General features: G+C 42.8%; 1 protein-coding gene across 9 annotated transcripts in view; it reads right to left on the reverse strand.

Moving 5' to 3' along the window:
- Positions 1–21,105, reverse strand: part of APBB2 (amyloid beta precursor protein binding family B member 2) — a 170,763-nt gene that overhangs the window by 90,060 nt on the left and 59,598 nt on the right. For 7 of the 9 annotated variants that reach the window (XM_053403230.1, XM_053403229.1, XM_053403225.1 and 4 more), the window contains exons 3-4: positions 11,896–12,006; positions 159–983 (exon numbers count right to left, since the gene is read on the reverse strand). In XM_053403230.1, the coding sequence (XP_053259205.1) occupies positions 159–983; positions 11,896–11,941 (871 nt within the window). In that variant the 5' untranslated portion in view covers positions 11,942–12,006. Of the gene's footprint in view, positions 1–158; positions 984–7,510; positions 7,580–11,891; positions 12,007–21,105 lie in introns of those variants that run through there. The other 2 variants (XM_053403226.1, XM_053403227.1) reach the window with 2 other exon arrangements.

A 21,105-nucleotide genomic window follows, 5' to 3' on the forward strand; every position in this document is an offset into this window, starting at 1 on the left:
AGATAAAAACTTAAGCTCGGCAAAATTTGCAATCTCGGCTGCATTCCTTGAAGCCAACTGATATACTGGCCTAAACTTCACTCTTTGCAAGGATTTATTCAAGCGCATAGCATTTTGCCTTCCCACACACCCAGAACATGCAAAAGAAGCATCTGTACCTGTTTCATCTGGGGAACTGGGAGATGCACTATCCTGAGACAGCGTTGTCCAACTAGAGTCTTCGTCGCTCGGAGCCAGGTTCTGAATCCTATGTAGCGCACAGTCTGTTTTGGCACCAGTTTTAGGATGATCCTTTTTCGTTTCTGGGCTTGACGATACGGTGGCTACCTGTCCATCTTCCGGACTTGCTGGCTTGTTTTGTTTCCGAAGCAAGGCGTCCCCATTAACAATCACTGTGGATGCCTGGCTATTGCACTGCGAGGACAGTTTTTCCTCCCCTGCCACTTGGCTGTTCCCCAAATTCTGCTCAACGTCCCTTGCCGATGTCTCGAGATCTGCATAGTAATTTAGGAAGCTCTTGGTTCTCCGGCGTTGTGTGGGTAGTATTTCGCTGCCTGAGGAATCCTCCTGGTTTGGCTCTTTCCCCTCCAACTTCTCAGAAGTTATGTTGATGCCTGCAGTAGTGGTAGGAGCAGTCAGGTTCTTGTTAGGATCCTGCTGCCCCTGCTCCGCTGCTTTCCTAAGCTGGTTCTCCCCATTCTTCACCAGCTTTATGTTGGAAGAATTGTTGCCCAGCAGGGGCTGCGCAGCAGGATCCGAAAGGCCCATGGCTGTCTGGATGTTAGTCAGTGCGTATTTTTTCCTGCATTTTGGAGGGGTGCTGTTCTTGACTTCTGTGTGCTTGATTTCGGCATTCAGCAGCTCGTTGTGAGAGGAGCGCAGGTGGAGCGTGTTGGGCGGAGTGGCAGGACCGTTCCGATTCACAATGTCCGTCGCGCTGTTGCTTGCCATAAACCCTGCCAAGGTTTCCACACCGGAGTCAACTGGGGAAGTAGAAGAAACAAACACTCATGAGGTATCCTTAAGCATAATAATCAACAGGTGTTAAGTGTGCTTGGAAACAGGATTGAAAAGCCTGCATGCATATCCACCCATGAAATAAGCAGCAACGTCTTGAATTTAATGGCAGGTCGCAGATAACCAGAGGAGGGGTAAGGGTTTTAGTGAGCTCATTCAATACAGTTCTCCTTCATGGTCCCTAGGCGCAACCAGGTATGCCAACTCTCCAAAGCTTTATACAACTGAGCAGGGAAATTGAAAGGTTTATGCCGGGGGTGGGAAACTTGTGGTTCCAGATGTTGTTTGGACAACAGCTCTCTTCATCCCTGACCATTGGCCATGCTGGCTGGGGTTGATGGGAGCTGGATTCCTGGCCCACCACATCTGGAGGCCCAGAAGTTTCCCTCCCCTGGTTCATGCATTCTGCGTAGGGGAAGAACATGGCAAAATCTCAGTGTAGCCTTTCTGATTTCTGCTTTTCCACCCAGTGTAACAATACTAAAATAAGAGTGCATTGGCGGAGACTGACAAGGCACTGCCCTGGGTTAAGGGGTATTTAAGAACAATATATGGCCTTCTAAATTGGGGAGAGTGGGTATTGATTTTGTCTGTTACTATGAAGGGCAGAATAGAAAGAGGGTTCTTGGTAGGCCCTCAGAACTTTTCCTTTATCATTATATTTAAGGGGAAAGCTTTGCTCAATCATACTGAGGGCCTATCTAGAACCCTCCTTCCAAGAGTGGACAACCAGAGAAACCTACAAGCAGGGCATGAAAAGAAGTGTCTTCTCTCATTGTTTATCCCCAGACATTCAGAAGTATAACTTCCAGGACTGTGGAAGTCTGCATATATAACATTCATGGTTCAAGAGCTGTTAACAGACCCATCCTCCACTGATTTGCCTAATTTCCCTTTAAAGGCACATAAACCACCACCACTGAGTGGTAATGCTGTGGCCAGCAGATTGCAAGCAGAAGGGGACTGCTTTTCATCACTCCGGACCCTATCACTTTTTAAATTAACAGTTGTCCCCCTCCTCCCAATTCATCACAAATAAAGAAAAAGAGGTGGTAACTCTATAAAAATAGGAGTAACATTTATAAAGTGGGGTGGGGAAGATACTAAGAAGGGAAGGAAAAGAAAGTGGGTTGTGGTGTTTCAGGAACATGAAATGGAAGAAGTGGTGTACGCTAAATTGACAAGCATCAGTCATCAGAAAAAAATGACCAAACGTCTTCATATTCGTCCTCTTAACACTCTCTGGGTGCTATTTTGACTTTTCAGTTAAGGTACAAAAATCAAGACTGCCACTGACTTGGTCAATAGGATAGGAGCTTCAGTGGCATTTCGGTATCAATAAAGAACAAAACGGGGTATAATTGTTTTTCACATGGCACTGCAGATACACCATTGTTTTCACTGGAGTTTCCTACAGCAAACACACAGGGCTAAATTCTGTGTGAGACTTCAGTGGCTTTAGGAAGTGTGAATGGGAAATGTGAATCTCTATCACATAATGGCCACGTGCCAGGAATTCAGAACCAATCCTAGCTCTCTCCAGTAGGTGTTTACAACATATCCCCAACATATCCTGGTCACTGTCTCTTCGAGCTCCTGCCGTCGGGACGGAGATACAGGACGATGAAGACAAGAACGAGCCGTCTTAAGAACAGCTTCTTCTCCAGAGCGATCTCAGCCCTGAATGGGAAGCCTGGACTTTGAAAGTCATCTAATCTTCCTTGCTGTACTATACTGTATTGTTTTAATTAGTGTTTTTATGGAGCAGTCGAGTAATTTCGTTGTCCCTGAGAGGGGGCAATGACAATAAAGATATTATTATTATTATTATTATTATTATTATTATTATTATTATTATTATTATTATTTTGAGACGCATGCTCTTCTTTCATACTTTGCTTGTCATGGCAAAACACTAATAAACCCGGGGTGCCATGCAGACATATGGAGCGGTTCTGGTTCTTGGGCTTCTGTTTGCTGAATAAGAAAAGAGATACCTATGTAGGGAAGTTTTTAATGTCTGATGCTGCATTGTTTTTAATATTCGGTTGGAAGCCGCCCAGAGTGGCTGGGAAGATGTTAAATTATTTTTGTATGCCACAACTGCTGCGAGAATTTTAATAGCTAAAAAGTGGAAAACGCAAGAACTACCTACAGTGGAAGAATGGCAGATGAAGATGATGGAGTTTTCGGAACTAGCTGACCTAACTGGAAGAGTCCGCGACCAGAAGGAGGAGGAATACAAGGAAGAATGGACAAAATTTAATGATTATTTAGTTAAATATGTTAAGGTAAACTAATTGGAAACAGCTTGCAGATACTTGATTGGCTTAGGATTTTATATAAGTTAAGTGATGAAGTAATATGTTTAATTTCAAAATGAAAAGATTTAAGGATGTCAATGTTCAAATTAAATTTATAAGAACTATGATTTGGAAAACTGTTAAAAGGATATGCATTGAAATTCAACCAAGGGGAAACGAGGAAGTCACTTAACAATGTTAATAAGTGTAATTTAAATAAGGTTTATGATTTATGTTTGTTTGTTTATTTGTTTGTTTATAATTTTGTGGAAATCAACAAAAAAAATTGGAAAAAAACAAACCAGAGTGGCTGGGAAAACCCAGCCAGATGGGTGGGGTATAAATAATAAATTATTATAACATTAGTATATTATCTAAGTGATTATAGAAATGTTTAATTAAAACAGGGGCAGGGACGGGCAGACACATCCAGCTGAATAAATAGTCTGGTGCTGGTCAGTGCAGATCATAGCTAGCGCTCTCCTGTTTGTCAAAACAGATTTGCATGAAGCAGATGGCTCATTCATTTTAGGGTTATGCAATGTTGAAAACAAGCGGGGGCAGGGGTGGGGAGCAAGAAAAATGCTAGACTGTCTGTTCTGCTTGATAAAGTTTCTGGTTTCATGGACCTCTCCTTTGAAAAACCTTTGAGAATCACTTCAGCTGTCTACCCCTTTGTTTTCTCTTTCATTACAGCTTTGATACCGGAAACACTAATTCAGCATCAAGACACACTCCAGTTGTCAAAGCCAATAATGGAGATGCTGTCTATATTCTCCTCCTCCCTACTTTGATTTCTCTGTTCCTCACTCTTTATCAGTACACACACACACACACACACACACACACACACACACACAACTTATTTAGCAAATAAATTGTGACAGAATATTATGTCCTGCTGCACCGAGGAAATCACTGTATAATATATCAGGCTTCTATTCTTTAACACATCCTTTGGATTTATTATGTTAGAAGGCACTGATACGTGGACGTTGTAAAAACTAAATTTCAGGCATTTAGGAACACAGGAACCTGCCTTTTACTGAGTCTGACCATTGATCTGTATAGCTACATTCCTGACTGACAGGAATATTTCCCAGGTGTACCAGAGATGCCAAGGCTTGAATTCAGGATAATCTGTGTGCAAAGTATGTGGTCTACCACAGAGCTATGTCCCTCCCCGCGTTCCACTGTGTAGCCGCAATTGGACTTCACTTGATCTAATGTACCGATTCAGCCCTATAAAGCTTCTTACACCTTTTTCTACATTGACTTCTTCCTTCTGGCATTACTGTTGACCTGAAAATGTACATAGTGCCTGAAATGGATTTGTGCCAGTGGAATTAGTACCTCAAATGATAATTTAAGAACTGCCCTGTCTGTACAGGGCACCACATTGTTGGTTTTAGCCTTTCTGCATACATCCTACCACACGGTCCATATTTTCATCTGCAGAATATTGGAAAGCACATTGGAAGGCTACAGGACATAGTGGGGCCATCGAGGCAGGGCTTTGGGGGAGAAGTTCAGGACCCCCAAACAAATGACAGCTGCCTACCATATTTTTAAAAATGTGAAATGATACATATTGCCATCTAAAGACACGCACACGCTCTCAAAGACCATGAAGTCCAGAGTCTAATATCACCTAACTTCACCAATGTTAAGGCTGTTAATTTTCTTACCGCCTTGCACAGCTTAATAAAAAGATGGAAGCTTATATTTCTGTGTAACAGTGCCTAGGGGTTAAAGATAATCAAGCTTTATGGCCCCAAAATACCCTGTATCAGTCAAGGGCTTTCACCTTAGCACTGTGCTGTAGTCCACTTTCCGATTTTCTAATCCATTATTAACAAAAGAAAGCAATGACAAAACCCCACGTGCCCCTGAAAGAGCTGAGTGGACCACATGGAAAGACAAAGAATCAAACCAGGAAGATGGTTCTCTTACCAAAGCTTAAAACCTAGCAAGTCAAAGAGATGGCCGAGGTGTACATTGTGCCTGACTCCTGCACATTCTTATAGATCCAAATTATGCTCCCAGGGCAGAGATCTTGTGAACCTCCTGACAGCATCCTCAAAATAAATGCTACATAAATTTGTGCTTCAAGGAGAATAATTCTGAGTGCCTTGACAGGAACTTTAGAGAGAGGTAGACAGGCCATTACTTACTCTCTCAGTACTGCTAATGAAAAACTAAAACAATTGAACAAATAAATGTTATTAAGTTAATAAGGACAGTATAGGTACAACTACCAGGGGTCAGCAAACTTTTTCAGCAGGGGGCTGGTCCACCGTCTTTCAGACCTTGTGGGGAGCCGGACTATATTTTGGGGGGAAAATATGAATGAATTCCTATGCCCCACAAATAACTCAAAGATGCATTTTAAATATTACCACACATTCTACTCATGTAAAAACACCAGGCAGGCCCCACAAATAACCCAGAGATGCATTTTAAATAAAAAGACACATTCTACTCAAGTAAAAACATGCTGATTTCCGGACTGTCCGCGGGCCGGATTTAGAAGGCTATTGGGCCGGATCCGGCCTCCGGGCCTTAGTTTGCCTACCCATAAACTAGACTATAATTGGCCATGCCTAGGAAGCATTTCCTTTGGATGAAGGCAGACTTATTGTACAATTGTAGTGTGGGAAAGGGACGCGGGTGGCACTGTGGGTTAAACCACAGAGCCTAGGGCTTGCCAATCAGAAGGTTGGCGGTTCGAATCCCCGCGATGGGGTGAGCTCCAGTTGCTCGGTCCCTGCTCCTGCCCACCTAGCAGTCCGAAAGCACGTCAAAGTGCAAGTAGATAAATAGGTACCGCTCCTGTGGGAAGGTAAACGGCGTTTCCGTGCGCTGCTCTGGTTTCACCAGAAGCGGCTTAGTCATGCTGGCCACATGACCCGGAAGCTGTACGCCGGCTCCCTCGGCCAATAAAACGAGATGAGCGTCGCAACCCCGGAGTCGGTCACGACTGGACCTAATGGTCAGGGATCCCTTTACCTTTAGTGTGGGAAAGGACCCTGAGGGCCATCTAGTCCAACCCCGTGCAATGCAGGAATCTCAACTAAATCATACATGACCATCCAACCTCTGCTTGAAAACCTCCAAGGAAGGTTAGAGTCCACGACTTCTTGTAGCAGTCTGTTCCATTGTTGAACAGCTCTTACTGTCAGGATGTTCTTCCTGATGTTTGGTCAGAATCTCTTTTCTGACTAAGTGCCAAGACCAGATGATGGAGCAAATGTCTCATCTTTTGAAAGAAAATCAAGAGGGTGGAGAATAAGCAGGAACTTGATCTAATGTACTGATTCTGCCCTATAAAGCTTGTAGAATTGGAAGAGACCACAAGGGTCATCTAGCTCAACTCCCTGCAATGCGGGAATCTTTTGCCCAATGTGGGGCTCAGGCCCATGAGCCTGAGATTAAGAGCGTTGTGCTCTACCGACTGAAATATCACTTCATCCTCCATTATGCTGAATATTTATATCTCACTGCGGAACATTCAAGACACTCCTATACATGACAACTCTACAGTATTATCTCAGCATGGAAGATTGTAGGCTGGAGGAGGAAGGAGAGGGAGGAGAGGGAGAGGGAGAAGAAAAAGAAAAAGGGCACCCATTGAGTTCATGGCAGAGGTGAGATTCGGACCAGGGTCCTAGCCACTAACACCACAACAATGCAGGACTACTTCACTGGAGTATTACAGAATCTCCAAGCGTTGAAAGATGCAGAAGGGGATACAGAAACAGTTCTTCTGGTGCCTGCTGATCCTTCATTCTCACTCCAGCCCACCAGTTGCCGCCCTATAAATGCCCATTCTGGCCTTGTACTCAAGTTATCTTGACATATATGGGCTTGGAAACACGCTTTTGTCGAGTGAAATGCATAGTTGGGCCAGCCGAGCGCTGAGAAGGGGAAGTCTCTGCCTGATCCCGCAACCTGCTCCCAACTCTTTTAAACAAAGGATAAGAAATTGGCAAGTACTGTGCTTGTACTGGCTTTGAAAAACTGGTTGCGTTGTTTTAAAGAAGAGAAAACACCAGAAGAAAGAGTGAGGGAAAGGGAAAGGGAAAGAGAATGAATATATTTTTTAAATTGTAAATGCAAGACCATGAGCCCAGAAAGAGAGAAAGAAATTCTATGCGTACAGTATTAAAATATCTGAAAGGGCGTCTGACCTGGATGTACTTCTGACATGGATCACTGGGCTTCAGCAATGGATCAGGAAATAGATTATTATTTGAAATCTGAAAAGAGGGATCATTTTAAGAAATTAAAAACAAAGAAAGCCACAAAACAAAGCCAGTGCAGCACAGCGCTGGACAAATTATTCAGTAAAATTAATTATTGCAAATACAGAAGCAGGGGGCAGAATCTAGCAATGTTTAAAAGGAAAAAAAAACCTCTGCGTACATTTCAGAAAGGTGGAATTTCCCAGAGTTAACTCCCAATTGCATTCCATATTTTAAGCAAAATTTACTCCAACAACGGTGTCAAAATATTGCGTTGTGCTAGTGGAGAATAGGTCGTGATTTTCGGCTGCCTTCTCTGTAGCAGAAGCGTTCTCGGTCTTGCTCTTTTATGTTGCAAAGCATCTCTCTCTAATGCTAATTCTTAAAATAAATTATATTTGCCAAGCAAACGAAAACGTAAAGCATTCTTGGTGGCCCTTTAAGCTCAGTTCTTCACAAACAAATTGAAGGGAGAAAAATCTTCACACAAGCAAAGTGGATTTCCTGGCATGCAGAATTTGCTGAAGTTGGACTAAATTATAGAGAGCACAAAGCCTGCGCATAGCAGACATCTAAGAAGAAGAGAAATTATTAGGTCTTCTATTTGAAACTCTCTCAAGCTTCAAGTTCTCAGTACATCAGAATATTTTTCACCAATTCCCCTTCTGGAAAGCGACATATCCAGCAGCCAGCTATAAAATGATGAGAGGGCATTATCACACCGAACAGAAGAAAGGTTACAGCTTGTGAAGTATAACCAATATATATTACTGCTGGTTGATGCCAACAACCTTACACATGAGCTAAAATTCAAAAATTTCAGCTCTTTCCCTTCCACTGGAAAGCATATGAAGCTGAGGTTTTATTTCTTTTTTGAGCATTTAGGTTTTCTGCACAGGTGGCTCATTTAAAAGACACCGAGAGGATCTTACAATCGGGTGCCAGTAGCAGAAGCGGATATTCTTTTTTTCGTCTTTTTTGCATGGTAACCTGCGACTGTGACATGAACAAAGTACCACTGCATGCCTCCATTCCTCATAATGCCCTCTGGCTACTGCCATTCAGTTTTCTTACACCCCCTTCCGCAGGTTCCAGTGTTTGGTTCATCTTCTACCGCTGTTTCTACTTCCACTGTGGTGGCATCTGACCACGGGGTGGTAAGCAAAGTCCGAAGGGGACTGACCTTGACCCAGAATTGCCCAGCAGCAGCAAACAGGTAGCAGACTCAGAGTAGCTGGTTTCAAACATAGAGCAACTTTCCTTTACTGCTGCTGTACTATTAGAGAGAGTCAGTGTGGTGTAGTGTTTAAGAGCCATAGTCTCGTAATCTGGTGAACCAGGTTCGCTTCCCTGCTCCTCCACATGCAGCTGCTGGGTGACCTTGGGTTAGTCACACTTCTCTGAAGTCTCTCAGCCTCACTCACCTCACAGAGTGTTTGTTGTGGGGGAGGAAGGGAAAGGAGATTGTCAGCTGCTTTGAGACTCCTTAGGGTAGTGATAAAGCGGAATTTCAAATCCAAACTCTAGTCTTCTTCTAGACCTGAAGCAACATTGGCATCACTGTAACAGTGTAAATGTAATGGAGAAGAAGCCTTGCTACAGCAAAAAGAAAAACTTTGCTAAGTTTCCCTATCTGCATCTGCTTTTACTTCCCCTCGCTATTCATATCACAGTAATAATTAAATTGCCTGCATGCAAGGATTTAGATTTCATCTACATAATAATACAAAATGGAAATTCTGAACATACAGAAGAGGTGAATTCTGAAATAAGAGCTGCTTGACTGTGGAACAGACTTCCTCGGAAGGTAGTGGATTTTCCTTCCTTGGGGGTTTTTAAGCAGAAATTGAATGGCCACCTGTCCTGTATGCTTTAGTTGAGATTCCTGCATTGCAACGGACTCAACTAAACGACTCTCGTGGTCCCTCCCAACTCTACAGTTCTATGACTCTATGATTCCATGATCCTAAGAACACTATACAGTAAAGGGAAGAAAAGGTAGATGGCATTATAATGGTAGCCTAGGGCATAAACAAAAATTACCAAGACTTAACACAAGAGAGGCTTTTTGGGGAGGGGGGAAGTCACAAGGAACTTTTCATGTACTGCCTCTTGAGAAGATTATTTGACATAGCTTGGAATATAGCAAGCCTTAAGGCTCAAGGATTATACCTGGCAGTTAAGTAGCCACAGGGATAGCCACTTGTCACCTGCCATTTCAAGGAGATGAAAGGGACAGGCTGCAAACTTTAAAGGGACCTTTGAACCTTTTACGGAAAACTGACCTTGAGGCGAGACCCAGGTCAGCTGCGGTGGTATTACCTGAACTGCCTTTCAGCAAGACAGACACAAGAAATAAGAAAGAAACGAGTTTACACTGGAAAGGGGTAACTAAACACGAAATATATCTCAGCTAGATCAGGGGCATGGTTTATGGAGAACAGGGGTTATGTGGGTGTATCTTAGATGTGTTCATTCAACAAGCCTGATTTTGCAACTCACTAAGTCTGTGCTGCTTTTTCATCTGTCCATATAGCAAGAGCAAGAACTCATGGACAACACAGAAAAGCAGTGCAGCATCATGTAGGAGAAGAAGCAATGTTACCTCTGCCAGGAGCTTACAGGTCTCATTATGTGGGAGATACATGAGCTTTTGCTCCAGACAAGTACAAAAAGAAGCGGCCAGAAATGCTTGAGCCTCTCTTTTGCTTCTGTAAGATCTAAAGCTGTCCTCTGTTAGAGCCGGACTTAAAGGCCTAATCCTGGAGTCCCAGAGACTGGGGTGGGGCAAAGAATGCCAAAGACAACAGCACATGATAGCAAGGAGAGGTGAAGTTCAGCAAGAAGCAAATGATGTAGCATCACCAGCTTGCATAGGCATACCAGGGCGGACGTGAGCCACCACAACACCCCTTCTCTTTTTGTTGCTTTTTAACAGGTGGAAGGTTGGATGGACACACGGATGAAGCATCAGCCATCTCCATTTGGCCCAGAGGGCTGTCTGGATGAATATGGAGGTGATGTTGATAATGATGATTCAGCAGGGTAGCATGGGGAGCGGAGGGATAAAAAGAGCAGCCAGGGTAACAAAGAGGGCCCAGAACTTCCTCAAACCTAGCAGGACTCCTTTGTGTGTATGCCTGCATGGTGTGTGTGTGTGTGTGTGTGTGTGTGTGTGTGAATTGCCGGCTCCAGGATTTTAGAAAATCTCAGCAAGGCAAATTCGGTTGCCCCCTATTCATGGGAGAGGCAGGGTGTGCAACCTTAGAATTCTCATGCTGCCTTTGATCTTCTCATGCTTAATGAGAAATAATCATCTACGTGGGGCTACCTTTGAAGGTGACCCGGAAACTGCAATTAATCCAGAATGCGGCAGCTAGACTGGTGACTGGGAGTGGCCGCTGGGACCACATAACACCGGTCCTGAGAGATATGCACTGGCTCCCAGTACGTTTCCGAGCACAATTCAAAGTGTTGGTGCTGACCTTTAAAGCCCTAAACGGCCTCGGTCAGGTATACCTGAAGGAGCGTCTCCACCCCCATCGTTCAGCCCAGACACTGAGATCCAGCGCCGAGGGCCTTCTGGCGGTTCCCTCATTGCGAGAAGTGAGGCTACAGGGAACCAGGCAGAGGGCCTTCTCGGTAGTGGCGCCCACCCTGTGGAACGCCTTCCCTTCTGATGTGAAGGAAATAAGCAGCTATCCTACCTTTAAAAGACATCTGAAGGCAGCCCTGTTTAGGGAAGTTTTTAATATTTAATGCTGTATTGTTTTTAACCCTTGATTGGGAGCCGCCCAGAGTGGCTGGGGAAACTCAGCCAGATGGGCGGGGTATAAATAACAAATTATTATTATTATTATTATTATTATTATTATTATTATTATCTCATTGATGTTAGAGGTATAGTGGACATTTTGCTGGTCTCGGGGCCTACGGAAATGCCTTCCTCTCCCAAGCTGTGGAACAAAACCTGCTTAGGCAAGGGTATGGACAGACTGACGTATGCCACAGCATGCAAGAGAAAACATGGCATGAAAATTTAGTGCACCCGATTCCAACCGTGCAGTCTTATCAAAGTTACCTGAGAAATTCAAACGGTGACGTTGGCAACTAGTACACGGCAAGCGCTTTGCTCTCCCATTGGCAAAGATTATAAAATCTACCCGCTTTGCACGTTTAAACTTGGAAAATTTGGCCCCCAAAAATTCACTAAGGCTATAGCAGCAGCGGTTGGGCAGTGCAATCAGAAAAGCAGGAAGTCAGCCAAGAGATGCTACCAGGTTTTGCTTTGCTTTCAAATCTACAGGTAGGGAGAAAATTCACATACATACATGAATTGCTCTGACGATAGTGAGCCCCTGGGTATCGCCTGCCCATAGTGCCACTCAGCACATTATCCAGTGTCGTCAGCTATTTCCAAAGCGCTCGGCAGAATTGTTTTACTGGAGGAAGAGAAGGAAAGAGAAGAAGAAACAGAAGGCAAAGGATTTAGTACAACGCATGTATTGTTCTCATTAAAATGCTAATGACCCTCTCCACCGATTTTTTTTTTGGGGGGGGGAATAATGTGTTTATAAATTATTCATCGTCGCACCAGCAGCAGAGACGAACTGTTGGGCTACCCATGCAGAGCAAGTTTACTGTTTGCGCTCATCCTCCGCCGATCGGCATAAATAATTTCAAGGCAAACACAGTGCCTTGATACACTGGCACTTCTGGGATTTCACAGCCTCAATGCACAGGCTGTGTTTCTTTGGGCACCGACTTTGGTTTTAAGCAAAGCTCAGCACTGGGTAAATAACCTCCATTTTCAGGTGCAGTGAACAACCGGTGTAAAATCATTGTAGGTGTTAGAAAATCCATTTGCTTCCCCTCTAGGGATCTGACAGCTGTGGACAGCTCAAGAAAGCGAGCCAAGCCCCACAAAGCCAAGAGAAGCCCTAACAAGGAAGTAAGAAGAGGAAACAAACAAAAGCCCACTAATTCAATGCTTCCCCAAGTTTTTACTGGATTAAAAGCGGAGGAATGCTGTATTCTTTCACCGGGGGAGGGGTGAGAGTTCATTTTTATGCTGTGAATGAGTACCACCTTTATTATATGAAGTTTGCTGAGTGACCTTGGGCCAGTCCCTACCTGTCAGCCTAGCCTAACTCACAAGGATGTTGTAAGGATAAAAGGGCCCCTCTGAGTTTCTTGAAGCTTCTTCAATGGAAGACAGGACTGGGAAATCAATCTATTAATATGAACCAATTGCCCAATTCAAGATATTTTAAATATATAGATGATATATACCGGTAGTGACAAAGTTAATTCACATGGCAATGAAGTTATTGCCATAACCTGAATAAAGTAGCTGCGAGTGACTCAAATATGGGATAAAGTTTCACAAAATAATAAGGATTAAAGGTAAAGGGACCCCTGACCATTAGGTCCAGTCGTGACCGACTCTGGGGTTGCGGCGCTCAACTCGCTTTATTGGCCGAGGGAGCCGGCATCCAGCTTCTTGGGTCATGTGGCCAGCATGACTAAGCCACTTCTGGCGAACCAGAACAGCGCACGGAAACGCCGTTTACCTTCCCACCAGAGCAGTACCTATTTATCTACTTGCACTTTGACGTGCTTTCGAACTGCTAGGTTGGCAGGAGCAGGGACCGAGCAACGGGAGCTCACCCCGTCGTGGGGATTCGAACCGCCGACCTTCTGATCGGCAAGTCCTAGGCTCTGTGGTTTAATCCACAGCACCACCCGCGTCCCTCATAATAAGGATTACTATATTTTAAATATATAGATGATATATAATGACAAAGTTAATTCACATGGCAATGAAGTTATCGCCATAAGCTGAATAAAGGAAACCTCTAGTCATCCCTTGCCACAGGCCCTCTTAGCACATTCTAGCCTCACCTTCTCTTGGCATGCTGGGAAGGAAAAAAAAGGGGAGGCAAGGCACTCTTTTGACCCCCAAGCTGAAACGTGTGAAAGTTTTGCTGAGCCTTACTTATTTTTATACAAGGGAGCAAGTCATTCAAGTTGGACCACTATTCCCCAGCTGCCAGTATCTCCTTTGGGGGCAAGGTGCTTGAGAAAGAAGTGGTGGAACAGCTTCAAACATTCTTGGATGGAACCAATTATCTAGAGCCATTCCAATGTGCAAATATATATATAGAGAGAGAGAAAGAGAGAGAACACCATATGGAGCTATGGATGAAATAGAATATACCAGCACTCTGTACAGGAGTGAGAATATAAAAGAAAACCACAGTGCACTTTAAAAATAGCCAACTACTGCAGTACTCTAAACAAAAATGTTGAGAAGGAGCTATGTGCCAGCCATGATTTTGCATGAGCACAGAAAAAGCCACGGAATGTGGTGCTGGTTGCAGAATCCAGTTATTTAAGTTATTTGCTTGCACAAAGGTATACCTGAAAATGTGTGGTCTTTGCCTCTACCCGAGAAGTTAACTCATTTGAGGAAAACAGTAAAAACCACTGCATAAAATAGGAAATAACAAATGTGTTCTAATCTGCACAATGTATAGAATTCTGGATTTTTGCAGAATTCTGGGTTTTTGTATTTTTAAGTACAGAGAGGACACAGCTCTGAATAATTTCATACCAGATGCAAGCACAGATGGCGCTACCAGCAGCCAACTTTACACAAACATACACACCCTTCTGCGTTGTTTACTAGCTAACCTGATGAAGAGTTCTGGAGAAATTGAAAGCTTGCACACTAATTTGTGATGTTTCGGTTGGCAAATAGAGATGTTGCTCCAATGTGGCATTTGGTTTCTTTTTTCACATTTATTATTTTTATTTAACAAAACTTATATGCTGCTTGATTGCAATAAAGCCTCTGGGGTTGACAAGAAATAATAAAAACATCAATGAAAAAGTTAAAAACATTTATAAATATTTAAATATAATTAAAATGAACAGCAAGGGGAATCAAGCACATCAATATTTGCATGTCTACATAGGCTTGCTGAAATAAAAATGTTTCAAGTAAGCACCCAAAGGACACAGTGAAAGCACCTGCCTTTTGGGCCAACACAACTACCTCTACATTTTGTTTGACATGGAAAACACCAAATTTAGCTGTGCAATAGTGAGATCCTAACATGGAGGGAGAGGATCTTATGCTATCTGAAGATGGGAATTCATTCTCTGAGGGAAAAATTCGCTACAACTGTGAGGCAAAGCAACTTGACTTCAATTTCAGCCCCGTCCTAGAATGACATATAAAATTACCTGAAACATATATAGCACCTGAAACAGCCTATGGTATATGACATTTAGGAAACATCTGGAGGCAGCCCTGTATAGGGAAGCTTTTTATAGTTTAATGTTCTACTATGTTTTTATATATGCTGGAAGCCGCTCAGAGTGACTGGGGCAACCCAGTCGGATAGGAAGGGTACAAATAATAAAATGTTGTTGTTGTTGTCCCACCTGGCCTGACTGACTCCAGCTACAAAAGGTGAGGCTGCTGGACAGACTGTTAGTTTAAGGATTTTTCACTGCTGCTACTGATATTATTTTTTTGTGTTTTTATTTTTAGATCTTATCATGATTGATGTGGAAATCATTCAATTTGGTTTTGTACTTTTTGATGCTTTTTATTTATTGTTTATGCCTACTTTTGTTATGTTTGTAATTAATCAAATATTTTACTGTTGTAAGGTGCCTTGGGCATGGTTTTTAACCATGGAAAGGAGGCATACAAATAAAATAAAGTTTATATATTACAGTTTTATCATCATCCAACTCCCCCTGACTTTGTTGTTTATCATCTAGACTGCTGACAAGTTTTGAAGAATTCATATGCCTTCACAGAATTTTGCTTGGTCTAATAAAGGTATTGTCATAAGATAGATGATGTTGATGATGACAACGATACATCGTTTTATTCATAAACATTCAAAAAAATGTTTTGGTTGTGTATATTTTTATTTCATGTTTAACATTCTGTTCTGCCCCCAACAAGGGTCAGTTATTTAGCGATAGCCTATCTGTGTATTAGTATTATTTGGCATTATCCCATTATACTAAATGTGGGTAACATCTGTGCATGCTTCAGCCTTTACTTTAAAAAAATTCTAGCCTTCATGGTTGAAACCATGATGAAGAAGATGCTGAACTATTTTTTTTTTTAATCAAATTAATCATTCATTTCAACTCCTGGCTTATAATCCATCTGACAAGAATTTTTCTAAAGGCTGATTTCACCATTTCAACCTATTCAAAAAGGAAAAGGGAATCAGAATAAGTGTAAGTTATTCTTACACTTAAAAAACAACAACAACCATACATTAAGTAGGCTAGGAATACAGTGGTACCTCGGTTTACAGACGCTTCAGGTTACAGACTTCGCTAACCCAGAAATAGTACCTCAGGTTAAGAACTTTACCTCAGGATGGGAACAGAAATCATGTGGCGGCGGCGCGGCAGCAGCAGGAGGCCCCATTAGCTAAGGTGGTACCTCAGGTTAAGAACAGTTTCAGGTTTTAGGTTAAGAATGGACCTCCAGAACAAATTAAGTTCTTAACCCGAGGTACCACTGTAGTCCACTTTCTCGTGATATGCCAGGAGGTGCTGAAGTTGCCCATCCTTACATTATACATATTTTGTTTTTAAAAGCACAAATGCAAAGGGGGCAGTTGTTGAAGTTGATTTAAGGGGCTTTCCCCAGAAGTAAACCATCAGTCTTTGGAACAGAGTACAAACATATGCATTACAAACTAGGCCTTCTACTAAAGTTATTCATAAAATAAACAGAATTCAAAAGCATACAGGCCCAGCATCTCCAAAGAATTCTGTACAGCAAAATTTCTATGCCCTGCCAACCCGCTGACTGATAGCTCTATGCTTGGCACATCTCCTCTGACTGATAAAAAACCATCAGGGATCTAATGCCAGAATGACCATCCGTCTCTTCCTCCTACGGTGTCATACAGATATATTTCTGAGGGATTGCATATCCCTCCTGCATAAACATCCGTTGTGGTGTTATGCAAACACTCCAAGAGAGGCTCGAGTGCATTTTTAAGCATCTCACGGAAAAATGTAATCTCCACCTCACTTCCACCATTGCTGAGCTTGCATTAAGTTCCCAAATGCAGCTTCTTTATGTATTATACAGAATCACCAGGTGGGAGGGGGATCCCTCAGTGTCATTTACATTTGTTTAGCAAGCATATTCTTTCATCCTGGACTATAGCAGGGAAATGCTTAAAGTGCTGGAAACACACCTGGGTTAACAGTCGGTCTTGAGGCTGCCAGGACAAGGTAGGTCCAAGGTAGTTTGCATCTTTCCCCAAGGAAACGCCAGATATATAAGGGAAAGGCATAAAAAGGATGGCGTGCAACAGCTGAGGAAGGAGAAAAAGCTCTGGGACGGAGGCAATGGCCAGCAAAAGAGAAGCAGGAAAGGAATTTTAAAAATTAAGTATGAATTTGTAGGCTGGGCTTGTGTTAAGAGTAATGGAAATCAGGTGCTTTCAGATAATACAGAGACAGGAATAAGGCATACAGGAAAGAACTAGCAGGTCTGTTCCCACTAGGCATAGTCTATGAGGTCACCCTGAGCATCACATATCACAGGAATCCCACTTGTGTCCCCACCACCAAATTGCCTCATTTGCTTAATTTATATTGTGTACTGTGGCCAGCTGCTTCCTCCAGATCTCAAGGAACCTCAGGATAGTGCCAAGAATTATTATCAAGCTACATGCTATGTAGAAATGATGATGTGTTACCCTCTCTAAAAATAAAACCATTCATTTTTCACAAGATCAGGAATGCCAGCCTAAAACATAAGCATGTGTTCTGGAGCAAAGAAAACAAGTGCTAGGGGGCTCTCTAAAATAACAAAACAAAAAACAAAATGTATATGCCTAATAATCAAGTGAGGGCTCTTTTAAAAAACTGAAGGAACACAAAACAAATAACAAAATGAACTTTGTGCATTTTAATTTTGTTTTTGAGGTTTAGAAAAATGTCTGCTCCCTGTGGTGCTGTCCTACATTATTATCTCTGAAAGGGGGAAGCCAAGTAAACAACTACACTGCAACCCATGACTTGTTTTCAAGTTGCCTTCTGAGCTTTCCTTTCTCCCCATGTGATGTGGACAACTTTCCACAACACCTGATATAATTGCAAATAATTCCATTTGTAAAAGACAACATACCAGGAGCTGAATTGTCACAGCACTGCCCAGCAACCATGGTTGCTGTTGCCTTCAAGAAAGCTGCATGAAATGGAGATTTTTTTGCTCAGGGAGATACACCCCAAGAGACTCTCACCTTCTGCTCTACATATAACAACTGTATTGTCAGGCTACGTGAGTTTCCCTTTGGGGCTTATATATATTTCCTTCTCACAGCCTACTGAAATCAAGCCAACAAAATGGAATACAGTGGTACCTCAGGTTAAGAACTCAATTGGTTTCGGAGGTCTGTACTTAACCTGAAACTGTTCTTAACCTGAAGCACCACTTTAGCTAATGGGGCCTCCTGCTGCCCCGCGCCGCTGGAGCACGATTTCTGTTCTCATCCTGAAGCAAAGTTCTTAACCTGAAACACTATTTCTGGGTTAGCGGAGTCTGTAACCTGAAGCGTATGTAACCTGAGGTACCACTATAATGCCCATTAAAGCCGAAGCCCTTAGACTAGTTCTGCTATTTTAGTTAAAAACAATTTTTAAGCATGTATCAGAATCCCTCAAGACAATTTTGGAAGACATGACCCCAAACTCATGGAAACATGAAAAGCAATCTGCTGATATGAAGCTGGAACTCTCTGCCTCCTTTCTTGTGACGCAGGGTTTTGAGAGAGCTAAAAAAATAATACTACAAAGGCCACAGCTAATGAACTCTGCACATGCCCTAGAACTCAGTGCAAGACACAGAGATTCCATGTATCAATTGAGAGTATTGGAAGACACCCAACTGTCCACTGAAACTCCAGATCCCAAATTAAGATTGATAGCAGTGGTCTACCTTTCTTTTAAACTTTCCGCCATTAATTATAATCTCATTGAGAAGCCTCTAAGTAAGCTTCCAAGGAACCCCAAATTTATTTTCATTCTTACCTGAAACATGGCTAAAAACAGGACTTATATTTTACCCAGTGGTTTATCAGAAATTCAGGCTTACAAGAACAGTGGGGTAATTTTATACAGGAAAAAAACAAGATCTTAGGGAAAGAAAACAACCTTTTAAAATGGTAGCCATGCAAAATAGTACTCAATGTTTTCTTCCAGTTTAATTATTAGTATTACGCATTTGTACAACTTTTATAAAGCTTGAGAATAAAGCAAAGCTTTAGTCATAGTCATTCAAACACTTCTCAAATAGGAAACCAGAGAGCTTTTATGTTCTTCTGATTACCTTGGACAACAAATACAATGGCAAAATAAATTATACACCATTTGCCAATAAAATATTTACAATTAGCCTCTGAGTAAGTGTGCCAAGAAATACCAGTGATTATATATCAGATTAGAAATCAGATAAACTCTAGTACTTTGTGTGGTGAAAAAGTGCATGGTAAGCGAAAAGCAATACAGAGCTTGAGGGCTCCCTTTCCCCCGCTGAAGTACTGCATACTCAATTTGACAAAAGATATAGTAAAAATGTACCAGTACAAAAAATAAATAATGGAGGCCAAAAAAGCACTCATTAGGAAAATCGGCAGAACACTGTTATCAATACTGCAGGAAAAAGAAAATGCCTTCATATTTCTGTCAGTATAAACAAACGCATCAGAAAACCTACGCATGCCATATCTCTACAGGCTCTCAAAGAAGAATCCTACAACACAGACATTTTATCGTTATCAGTTGCCAACAATTTTAGGAACTGTCTGGAATGCCACTCAATGTTCGGACATTGAGCCCCTCAAGCCCCATGGTTTCCTCCAGGGAGAGATGAGGGGTACACGCCTTCCCACTCCGTCTTCAGAGTAGAGAGAGCCTTCAATCATCAAGTGATTCCTTCACCTGCAGTCTTACGTCTCACAGCCCACCTACAGCTTGACCACTAGCCCACAGTGGCAGACAAAGCCATGTTCCCTAACAACATGCACCCAAAATCCCGAAAGTGACAAAACTGTTATTTCATGAATGCTGCTACTTCCGAGTTCAGGTAGGAAACAGGCCCAGGCAAAAAAACCCCTAAAGCAAACATGCCACGTTATCCTTCTTCAAGTATCTCACGTATTCTTAACAAACATGCTCTGAAGTAGGTTACAGTGGTACCTCGGGTTACATACGCTTCAGGTTACAGACTCCACTAACCCAGAAATATTACCTGGGGTTAAGAACTTTGCTTCAGGATGGGAAAAGAAATTGCGCAGTGGCAGCAGGAGGACCCATTAGCTAAAGTGGTGCTTCAGGTTAAGAACAGTTTCAGGTTAAGAACAGACCTCCAGAACCAATTAAGTTCTTAACCCAAGGTACACTGTACACTGAAAAATAGTAATTATTTCCCAAGTGACAGAGGATTTAAGCCAGGGCTCCTCAGTCCACACCCACCACTCTTCCCACTAACACCCACTAACTGGCTCTCTCTCGGGCTTTTAGCGTCATCAAGGACTGGAGATTTTGGTTGGGACCCTTCAAATGAGAAGCATGTGGTACTTAGGCAGAATATCTGAATTGCTCTAATTCCTCCCCCTTGGGCGTTTAAAAATTTTAGGACAGAAATCAGTCTGTAGAATACAGTGAAGAAGTTCCTGCTCTCTCCTTGATGTAATTATCCCACATCTTGCATAGGAGTTTCCTAATGCAAATCAGACTCCTTTAAAAGTAGATGCTGCAGCAGCAGAAAAGCAGCCATGGCCTCTCTGCAGCAGGCAAACTTGCTAAGGCTGGAATAAACATGGCGAGCGGTTGCCTGGCAGTTGACTGAAGGAGACCATTTCTCCCCATTGACTTCCCTGTGATGTCTACTAACCAAAAGTGTATGACACACTGTCAACCCAACTTCCTGCCCCTGCTCATTGGCCACCGTTTGTGGGAGCAGAGAAACTTAGAATGTGGTCAGGTCGTATCTAGCATTACTAGGCATCATTATGGGCTGGGAGGAGAGAAGTGGGAGGAGGGGAAGAGGAGAAGTAGTCGTGAGACTGCTGGTTTTGGCAGCAGAGACACAAATGGCATCAAGGTCTATGAAGGAAAAGGCCTGGGCAAGGCTTTACAGAAGCCGTCCTGGCTTTTTTTTTAATCCTGGAATGTCCTGCTTTTCCTTAAAAGGTAAAGGGACCCCTGACCAATAGGTCCAGTCGTGACCGACTCTGGGGTTGCACGCTCATCTCACTCTATAGGCCGAGGGAGTCGGCGTTTGTCCGCAGACAGCTTCCGAGTCATGTGGCCAGCATGACTAAGCCGCTTCTGGCGAACCAGAGCAGCACACAGAAACGCCGTTTACGCCTATTTATCTACTTGCACTTTAACGTGCTTTTGAACTGCTAGATTGGCAGGAGCAGGGACCAAGCAGCGGGAGCTCACCCCATCGAGGGGATTCGAACTCCCGACTTTCT

The sequence above is a fragment of the Podarcis raffonei genome, chromosome 9 (genome assembly GCF_027172205.1).
Source record: "Podarcis raffonei isolate rPodRaf1 chromosome 9, rPodRaf1.pri, whole genome shotgun sequence".
In the NCBI taxonomy this organism is placed as follows: Eukaryota; Metazoa; Chordata; class Lepidosauria; order Squamata; family Lacertidae; genus Podarcis; species Podarcis raffonei.